Source organism: Microtus ochrogaster, chromosome 10 (genome assembly GCF_000317375.1).
Source record: "Microtus ochrogaster isolate Prairie Vole_2 chromosome 10, MicOch1.0, whole genome shotgun sequence".
Lineage (NCBI taxonomy): Eukaryota > Metazoa > Chordata > Mammalia > Rodentia > Cricetidae > Microtus > Microtus ochrogaster.
The window spans coordinates 85,363,244-85,373,897 of NC_022016.1; the positions used below are offsets into that span (position 1 = coordinate 85,363,244).

General features: G+C 46.2%; 1 protein-coding gene across 6 annotated transcripts in view; it reads left to right on the forward strand.

Moving 5' to 3' along the window:
* The window catches only part of Vps13d (vacuolar protein sorting 13 homolog D), a 227,774-nt gene that overhangs the window by 136,618 nt on the left and 80,502 nt on the right, over positions 1 to 10,654 (forward strand). For all 6 annotated transcript variants that reach the window (XM_026782068.1, XM_026782067.1, XM_026782066.1 and 3 more), the window contains 4 exons: positions 411 to 560; positions 5,323 to 5,472; positions 6,265 to 6,361; positions 8,650 to 8,798. In XM_026782068.1, coding sequence (XP_026637869.1) covers positions 411 to 560; positions 5,323 to 5,472; positions 6,265 to 6,361; positions 8,650 to 8,798 — 546 coding nt within the window. The remainder of the gene's footprint in view (positions 1 to 410; positions 561 to 5,322; positions 5,473 to 6,264; positions 6,362 to 8,649; positions 8,799 to 10,654) is intronic.

Below are 10,654 nucleotides of genomic sequence, written 5' to 3' on the forward strand. Positions count from 1 at the left end.
TTGGTAAGTTTGAAACCAAGATGAGATGAGCATGAGGAAGCATTCCTATTTGATGTTGATGGTGTTTAATCAAATGCTTGTGCTGAGTTGAGCCATGTCGGGTGCTGTAGAAGTGTACAGAGTAGCCTGAGGAGTTCACATTCCACACTGGGAGAGAGTCTAAAACAGTCACTCTGCTGTACTGCACAGCATCTATGTGTGCTGGGTGAGGGCTCCTCACGTCCCTCTGCCATTCTGACCTGGCTGAGGAATACTACAGTTGAAGGCTTCCGGGGAGATTAGGTCATTTGAGCCAGGTGCCTAGTGAAGCTCTTTAGTGCTTTTATGCTCTTCAGAGGTAAAGAGCAGGGATTGAAAACCGGCCCTGTCTGTGTTCTCTGGCTGTGAGCGCTCCTATCATTTCCTTTCAGGTGGTTGTGCGGTTAGAAGGTGGAATTGGTGTCTCTTTGATTAACAAAGTCCCAGAAGAATTGGTCTTTGCAAGCCTTACAGGAATCAACATCCACTACACCCAGCTGGCAGCTAGTCACATGCTTGAGCTCAGCATACAGGACGTGCAGGTACCAGGATGGAGTACTCAGATCAAGTGTAATTACTTTCAATTATGTGTGTATCTGTATGTGAATATGGACACATGAGTGCTAGTGCCAAGGGAAGACAAAACTGCCCTAAGATCTGAAGTTAGAGCCAGTTGTGAACCGTTCAGTATGGGTGCTGGAAAGCACAGCCAGGTCCTTTGCAAGAGCAGCAAGCAACTACTGTGCCACCTCTCCAGCCCCTGGAGGAAGTAGCTTGTGGTCTTCACGAGACTCGTTCTGGGAAACAGCTTCCACCTCAGAGTGTCTCACAAATTCTCTTTGTTTTTGAGATGGGCTCTTACTGTGTAGGTCCAGGCTGGCCTAGAGCTCACAAAGAGCTGCCTGCCTCTGCCTTGTGAAGGCCATCTTCAAATCATGGCCATTATGCCTGGTGACACAAATACAGACGAATTCCAGATATTCTAGCTGCTGACCTATAAATAATCTAGAGACTAATTGGGGTGGGAGGTGCTTGCACAGTGTATATGTGTAGGTCGGGACAAAGTCAGTTCCCTCCTCCCTCCTTTACCTGGACTCCAGGACTTGAACTTGCATTGTCAGGCCATGTGACCAGCCTCAGGTTTCCCTTATCATATTGGAAAAAAGGGACAGAGTCATGTAGCCATCTCCTGGAGGAGATGGGGGTCATCGTAGGGATCAACAACATGGTCTGACTTCTACTTCCAGGCAAGATGGAATAACTGAGACTGGCTTCAAGATAAGCCCTAAGTCCACATAAAATAACAGCAGCTTCAGGACACTGAAAATCAGACCACAATGGACAGTAACCCATGAAAGATGGTGAACCTTATGACTGAATTAGCTTGAGAACTTTCCAGGCTGTGGTGCTGAGAAAGGAGGCTAGAACAGGCCAGCAGTGTGGAAGCATAGAGAAGACAGCTGAGCATCCACAGGGACTGACAGATAGTGGTGTACCTGTGTGGAGAGGGCTGAGGTTTCGCAGAGTGCCAGTCTCTCATCCAGGAAGATCTGAGGGAGCAGAGTGAGAACTGCACTGGAAACCCCAGAAGAGTCTCAACTCTCCATGGTCTATTGGCCTCCTATTGAATACTACTCTGACCCGGTCTTGAAAATCATGAATGGAAAATCTGGACGGATCCCAGGAAGTTGACTATGTCCCCAGCAAGCCTTATGATGTATTGGAGTGCAAACATGTCCATCACCCAACAAGGCAAAGCTGACAGGCTCACATCCTGTCGGCAGCTGCCGTGTGTGTAGCTGAGCAGAGCAGCACACTGAGGATGAGCGTGCTTTCAGGGTGGACCCAGCACTAGCACAGTCACTGGAACATATAGTAAAACTCTTATGGGAACTTCGGAAAATCCAGTAGCGACCCAGAAAACAAAAACTTGACTTTAAGAAGTGAACATTTCAATGGATGTATATAACACACAAGCTGGATGGGGACTCCATGTGACCTTCCATGCCCATGGGCTCCTTATCTGTGCTAAACTTTTACAGGTTTTTCTCCATATCAGTGTTTCCTAAACAAAGAATAACAACCGATTCCATAACACTTACATTGTATGATGCACTGCAAGCCATTTACAGACTGTAAAGAATGCAGGAGGCTGTGTGTAGCTGTGTGCAAATACCACACTGCTTTATAGGATAGAGCATTCATGGTTTTAGCATGCAGGGCATCTTGGGACCAACTCCCTGCCACTATGAGACATCATAGTCAGGTTATGCAAAGCCAGTAGTAAAGTGAATCATGGCTAAAAATATTATATACAAAGGAACAAAGATAAGATGACAGCTGGGTGGTGGTGGTGCACACCTTTAATCTGAGTACTTGAGAGGCAGAGGCAGGTGAATCTCTGTCAGTTCGAGGCCAGCCTGGTCTACTGAGTGAATCCCAGGACAGGCTGCAAAGCTACAGAGAAACCCTGCCTTGAAAAACAAAAAACAAACAAAAAATGACAAAGATAATAACAACAAATTTCTTGTTGGGAAAAATGCAAGTGAAAAGATGGTCAGCAATGTCTTGAAGTATTGAGAAGGAGGCAAAAAGCTGTCATTCTAGAAACCTACTCCCCAAAGAAGTATCTTTCAAAAGTCAGGGTGTCTCAGGCAGTGCTCTGTGCCAGTGAAGAGAGCACGACTGCAGCAGCGTCCATGGAAGAAAGCGTTTGCTTGGGGCAGTCCATTGCCATCATGGTGGGGATTATGTGACACACAGGCAGACATGACACTGGAGAAGTAGTCGAGGGTTTTATATCCTGATCCTCAGGCATCAGGCAGATAGTGAGACTGGGCCTGGGTGGGCTTTTAAAACCACAAAACCCATCTTCAGTGACACACCTCCTCCAACAAGGCCACACCTCCTAATCCTTCCCTCGGCTGGGGACCTTGCATTCAAATACAGGTACCTATGGGCATCATTTTCATTCTAACCAACTCAAAGGGTGAAGTGAAGATGTTCTTAGACAAAGAAATGGTGAAGGGTTTATTATCACCAACCACAACGTCCAAATGCATCAGAGCACATTACTCAGCAGACAGAAATAGGTGCTGATGGGATTTGAATCAACACCAACTAGAGGAGAAAACCTCAAATGGTGACATGAAAAACATGGCAAACTAGGCTTCTCAAGGTAGTCTCCTAAGGAGGTGTAGTGGCTTCAACTACATCTGTAGTGGCTGTCTATATCACATATCAGTGTAGAATGTTTAACAGCAATGGTGAAGTCTGCAGGGAAGAGATAGCGGTGCAGCACTTTAGTACAAATGGTGGACCAACACACTGACTTAAATACTGCAAACCTCCCAAAATAATAATAGTTGTATGTAATCAATAAAGTGGAAGCAGAAATAGGGAAGATAACATGTGGGATGGATAGCAAGCCATAGCATGATGGCAGACAAAAGCTTAATGTTGCCAATTTATTGTCAGTGTAATCAACACAGAGATAGTCAGATTGCATAAAAATACAAGATCCAATTGGCACCCACAAGAAACATACAATAGTACGACCTATAATCAACACAGAGGCTGAGGCAGGAGGATTGTGTGTTCAGGGTCAGCATGTGCTAGCAGTGAGACCCTGTGGCCAATCCCCATCCCCACCTGTTCATTAGAAAGACACAATAGGTTAAAAGGACCTAAGGGAGGGGGGAGCACTACACTTTTAACTAGTCTCGAGGAAGGAAATTGGAGTCACACTGATTAATGTCAGAACAAAGAAGATTAGCAGAGATAAAGAAGGTAATTTCCTAATGATAGGAGAATTAATTAATCAGGAGGACATGACACATGTGCACACTGATCTGCCTAATCACAGACTCCAGCCTTCTGACATTGTGACACCATGTCATCTCCAGAGCCTCACTGAGAACTGTGCCGTTGAGAAAGAAACCGCAAAAAGGAAAAAGAGAAATTGCAGAACGTTTTAATAAGTCTACAGTTTCATGTCGTGCTGCGTTTGCAGCTGTTCTGGGCTGTACATGGCTCAGAATCTGAGGATTGGACACCTGATTAGAACTATAAAATAAGTAGACAAGAGCTTGGGGATGACTTGGTCGATGAAGATGCTTGCTGTTGAGAACAGACTTCCACGAGGTGTCTCTGACTACATACACATACACGCCAATTAGCTGTGTGCTCAGCCTGGTGTATGCAGTGGTGAACAAGAGACCTGTCTCAAACAAGGCATGAACTGACCCCCCAGCCCAGGCTATTCCCTGACCTCCACACATACGACCACACAAACATACCATACACACCTACATACATACACAGGCACAAGGTTTTAAAAAAATTGAAGGAATGCAGTAAAGGGAAAAAACACTAAATGATTGAAATACATGAATCTATGATAACGGTAGAAAAAAATTAGTAAAATCAAACATTGTCTTTGAGGACTGGAGAGACAGCTCAGCCTTCAGAACTTGCAGAGGAGCAAGGTCTCTGCTCTCTCCTGTCTTCAAGGAGTTTGGAATGAGGGAGAAACATCAATAGTGCATCATTCTGGCCTTGGTCAGCTTGAGTACTGGCTGCTCTTCACTTCTCCACCAATAAACTAGGGACAGTGTGCTGAGGCCTGCACCTAGGAGTCATGGCTATGGTGACCAGGATAGTGGTAGGCACTGCAGGTTGTAATATATTGTGGTGACTAGTTTTGGATATGAAAGGTCTATTCACCTGATGCATTAAGAATTTTTTTTTAATTTTGAAATTTCTTTTTAATTGTCAAATAAATTGTATTTATTTATTGTGTCAAATATGAAGTTTTAAATATTTATATATTATACAGTAGCTGTATTGAGCTAACTTCTTAGTCTTTACCCACCTAAAAATTATTAATTCCCTTTGTTATTTCTATTCTTATTATGTTATTGTCAACAAAATTTTTATTTATTTTGTGCATTTATATGTGTTTGGCACAGTGTGTGTGTGTGTAGATACTAGAGATTAAACGTAAGTCAGCAAACGGCTATCTGCTGAGCCATCTCTCTGGACATATTATTTTTGTGACGGGCTCACTGTGTTCTCAGTTCTCTTGCCTCCCCTTTCCTAGAGCTGGGATTATGGGTATGTACCATATTGCCCATCATCATCACCACTGGTCTTGGATGAGAATGTGTGTGTGCTGTTGCTGTGAGGTGGCAGATTGGCCAGGAGACTCTGAGTAGCCTACATAGTATAGACACCAGCCCAAGGGAACAAGTGACAACTAAGCAGCTTGACTTGTTTTTGTTTTGCTGGCCTTTTCTGCCCCAGGTGGACAACCAACTCATTGGTACTACTCAGCCTTTCATGCTCTATGTGACCCCCCTGAGCAATGAGAATGAGGTCATTGAGACAGGCCCTGCTGTGCAAGTCAATGCGGTGAAGTTCCCCAGTAAGAGCGCGCTGACCAACATCTACAAGGTGGGCTGGCAGGGAGGCTGGGGGCGATGGCATGTAGAGGCACACTTGCTGTCTCACAGCGAGGTTACAGGGCAAGCCACAGCACAGTGTGTGCACAAAGGTGGCTCTCAGGGCCGAGCCACGAGGGAAATGTTAGGAGCACCTTTTCATGGCACTCTTTATCCTTAGTCGTGGTTTCAGTGCCCTTGGAGCTGAGCCTTGGGTCATACTGAACCCGCTGAGGCCAGGGTCTCCATTGCTAAGGGAAGCAGTGCCTTGTAGGCCACTGCGATTAGGGACCAAGTAGTCTGGAGGTACTTCCAAAGCAGTGTGAGAGGTCTGACCTTGGAACATACAGCACGCTATGTAAACTGCTATGCTTGGACTTCCAGCAGAGAGGTAAAAAGAAGAGCTCTCTCTGAGCTAGGCAGAGGCCAGCTGTGATAGCAGAAAGCTGCAAAAGTGGGAGCCCTCTTTCTGGTCCTTTGTCACCAGTGCTGATGGGACCAAGCATAAAGGTGGCAAAGTATCCACTGAACACCAGACTTCTGTTCACTGTAACAAAGGCATAAAAGAGAGGTGAGCCACATGTGGTTTGTAATTAACTCACACAGGTAAAGAAGCCATGAGCCAGGATCTTGATTTGCTGTCCAAGCTGATCTGCAACTCCTGAGCTCAAGCAAACCTCTTGCCTCAGCCTGCCTTAGTAGCTGGCACTGTGTTGTCACTGTGCCTGCCACACTGGATCTGCTTACTGACTCAAAGAAAAGCTGCTTTAGCTCTTGCCTAAAACCAGACTTTCTTCCTCTTTAGCATCTAATGGTCACAGCCCAGAGGTTCACAGTACAAATCGAGGAGAAACTGCTGCTCAAGCTACTGAGTTTCTTTGGCTACGACCAGGCAGAATCAGGTAAAGCTGTACACTCTACACTTTTGCCTGAGATTGGTCCACAATGTTGTGTTAGTCTCCGCCAACCACACTGGCTGTGCTTCCTAGCCTGAGCTAGCAGGCTCAGATTTGCAGTTCTGCAGCTCCCTTCCAAAACTGCTTGTGTCTGAGTTAGGTCCACAAACTAGGCAGCCCCAGGGAGTCATAGGATCCCTGAGGGGGTCAGGTTTTTTCCTGGAGTGTCTAGCAGCTGGCTAGGAAGCAGGTTCTGTTCCTCTGCTCTCTCATAACAGAATGATGACAGTCATTTAGCGGGCCACTTGGTTTATGAAACCAGCTCAGGGCCAAGGTTCAGAAATGACTTTTTGGCGGTGGCTTTGGTTTAGTTTGAATAACAAAAACTGGCTAACCTCACTTGTTGGCTTTTGACATCTGCACCCCTGTGCCTTAATGCTATTACAAAGGTTTCTTGTTGCTGTCCTCTGGTCTTTGGAAAGGGGTCAGATCACTATCAGAAAGAGGACATTTCCTGCAGAGCTGGGAGAGTTCAGCACTTGTTGCCTTAGCCTCTTCAACACAGCTCTTTCTCCTGCCTTTCCTTAGGGCTACAGCTGAGAAAGGAGCCAATGGTGCATACTTTTCAAAAGACTTAGTGTGTGTGTGCGCGCGCGCGCTTGTGTGCATGCGTGTGTGCCCACGCACACATGTTTGTCTACCCTGTGTGTGCAGATGCCTGTGGAGGCCAGAAGAGGGGCTCAGATCCCCTGAAACTAGTCATAGGTCCTTGTGAGCTGACCAATATGGCTGCTGGGAAGTGAACTCAGGTTCTCTAGAAAAGCATCAAGCTCTCTCAACTGCTAAATCATCTTTCCAGCCATTTGGCCAGCTTTTATTCTGTTTGTTTTGAGATAGTCTGTCTCTGTAGTTCATGCTCAAGCTCACAATCTCCCATGCCTTCACCTTTAAAACTTAAACTGAAGAAATGATGGTAAAGAGGCTTTTGTTCTTGTCTTTGTCTTTGTCTGCCATGTTGGCTAGAGGGAACATGTACATACAGACCCACAATGTGACAACAATATTTTCTTTTTTTATTCTAGATTTAAAGATCAGCTTTAAATCTTCAGCACCACAAATAAGTAGAATGAAGCTTTAAGAATATTTAATTGGTCTAGGAATTTTACTCAGCGGTACAACATGTAGGTAGCTTGTATGAGGCACTGTGCTGAGTCCTTGGGCCTCAAAAAGAAATAAAGTAAAGACAGAGACAAGCATTTCAGAGGAAGAACAAGGCCCCGTCTGTCTAGTGCTGTGCTTTCAGCTTTGGTCTGAACCCCGTTTGTTAGGAGTCCCATATCCCCCTATGTGCCCAGCAGCCAGGCAAGCAGGCAGCATTCTATCTGGTTCCTTCCCAGGAAAATTCACTTCAGGTTTCATGAGTCATGCTTTTCTTGTGTTCTTGTAAGTTCCTCTTGGAGCTCTCCTGCAGCATTGCACAGAGGACTCAGGCTTTGGAAAGACCCTGTCAGCCTTCCATTACTTGTCCTCCGTTTTCAGTAGCCAGTTGTGTTTCCTGAGTGTGGAAGGCAGGTGTCCTGTGGAACATCCTTCGGCTTTGAGTAGAGTGATGGCAGCTTTGACTGGAAATGTGCTGAGTAGCTGTGAGCATTTTCTCTGGTTTGCCTCTGGAGACACAGGAAGCCAAGGGAACCCTGCTGCCTGAGTGGATGCTCTGCATCCTCCCATGCAAAGAGTGCCTTGCGGTTCCAGCCCATGTCCCTCCCTCATACTCAGGGGCTGACCAATAAAATTCTGCTTTGACTATCCTGCTTCTGAGACTTGCACTGCTGGGAAGGATGCTACTGTGGAGGTAGCTGTCCCAGCATCTTGTCAGGAATATGTTCTTCATAGCATTGCTTCTGTTGAGAGTGTCCTCTTTGGTTCAGCTGTTCTGCACTCTAGATTTATATGGCTTGGATCATAAGTACTAGTAATGACAATAATTCTGGAAAGTCTGTGGCCAGCAAATGAACCTGTAACCTTTGACTTTTCAAGATCCTCTGTGCTGGGTGGCACAGAGTCATAGGTTAACAGATGAAGCTAACCTAATCAAATTTACATTCGATAGCCCATATACAACCTGCTTTTATATATAGAAATAACAACTGGATACTGTTTGTGATGCAGAGCCCAAAAAAACTAGGAAAGTGAGATGGTGGCTGTTTGTGTGGGCTTTTATGTGAGGTCACACAGGTTTGAGTCATGATGCCAACAGCTTTTGGTTTTGTTTTTTCCTTTTGCCTTTGGACCAGAGGTTGAAAAATATGATGAAAACCTCCATGAAAAGACAGTGGAGCAGGGGGGAACCCCAACTCGATACTACTTCGAGAATCTTAAGATCAGCATCCCCCAGATCAAGCTGAGTGTGTTCACTTCCAACAAGCTGCCGCTGGACCTTAAGGTGAGCCGATGCTGGCGCACTCTCGGAGGAACGCGTGTTGACTGCTCACTTTCTTTTCTGGAATTAGCATCCCTGGCACTCGTTTTATACCTTTCCTTTACAGGTGTTCATTAACTGGGGTAAGAATCATTTTGCCTGATGTTTGCATATAATGTTGCTGAAAATGAAGGCATTACTGAAAGGATGAAGCAGGATGATCTAACACTCATCTGCCCTTTGTAAAGCTCTACGCTTACCTCAGAGCAGTAGAAACTTCGTCCTTGGGCTTGGTCCAAGTTGTAACTGCGACCAAGACCATCTTCCTCTTGACCCCACCGCCCAGGTCTCTCTTGCTCTTTTCTAAGCATCTATTTCTACTGTGATGGCCGTCAGATGGAAGGTCAGCCATCTTCAAGGGAGACTTAGCTATCAGCCGTGGGCCGTGGTCTTGTATAGCTTCAGGACATAATTCTCCTACCAACCGTCTTGATCCATAGCTGATGGTTACAGCCTCAACGCCACCTTCATTTTTAGTGGCAAAGCATATTTGAAGGAAGGTAGTGGGCTGACATTCAAATCCAAGTCTACATCATGTCTGAGTTCCCCACTGTACTGTACTGGCCCCCTGGGACCTAGACGAGGATGTTGTTAGATTGTGTCTCTTCAGTGGTACCTTTGCTTAGTAGGTCGGGAAGCTGAAGTTCTCTGTTTTGTTTCTTCATCCTGTATAGTAGTAAGGTGATGCTTACTACTATACAGGAATGGGGCAGGTACTGTTAAAATGCCTTTCCTTTTTTTGATGCTGAATCTGCCTGCTCAGGTTGGCAGCCATTGCTTCTGGTTCTTCCTTGTGATGCCCTTGAAGATGGTTGTCCAAGCCTCCTTCCCTCCACTGTGTGTCAGTGGCCACATTGGTCTGTGCTGCTTCTCTCAGGAGATGCATGACGGCTGCAGTGTCTCCACAGAGGAACATCTAGATAGCTGAAAAAGTTGTGAGCCTGCAGTGTTGGGTTCAGATGCCCATGCAGGTTAGGCTGCAGGCTCTGCCTGGTAGTGCAAGGGGCCTTCAACCCAGAGCACAGTTCCATGAGGAGGGGCAGCATGGCCCACTGCAGAGCCGTTCACCGCTGTGGCTGGGGATTGTGAGCCCAGCACTGCCCAATGCTCAGGTTTTTAAGGAGAAGCTTGAAATCTGCATTTTTGTGTGGAATCTCCTGGTTTTTAAATGTTGGCAGTCAGTTCACATTTTAAAAAAATAACAACAAAAAGCCTTGTGGGCCTGACAGAACACATGTGTGGGCCTCATGTGCCACAGCCTGCCAACTCCCAGCTTCTAAAATAGACAGACCTGCAGGTGATGAGGCAGCTGTCTGCTCAGCCTCAGATTCTAGAAGAGGCTGGGATGGGGTGATGCCTTCAGCAAATTCAGGCAGGGGAGGGCCAGCCCAGTTCAGGGGCAGCGTCCTGGGAATAGTGGCACAGTACCCTTCTCCTCTCACTGCCCTGCCGCTTAATCTGCCCCAAAGTGTTTCCCAGGAGGCTGGAGATGCTTATAATTAGCCAGGGAGTGAGGGGGAAAACCATGGGAAAACTACTGTCTTGCTAATATCCACAAGTATCCACTTGACTTTTGTGACCCTTGGAATGGGTTTGTTTGATAAAGTCTGTTCCCCCAGAACACTTGGCTCTCACCCAGCAAACCAATGCTAAGCATTTCCTGCAAGTGGAAGACTTCTTGATTTAAAATCGTCTCGTTAAAGAGCACAGACCCCCAGCATTCCTTTCAGAGTGCTCCCAGCAGAAGTGCCTGGTCCCCAGACCTGTGGTACCGATGCCATGTGTGCTCTGCACCCTTGTGGTTCTGTTGCCATGCGTTC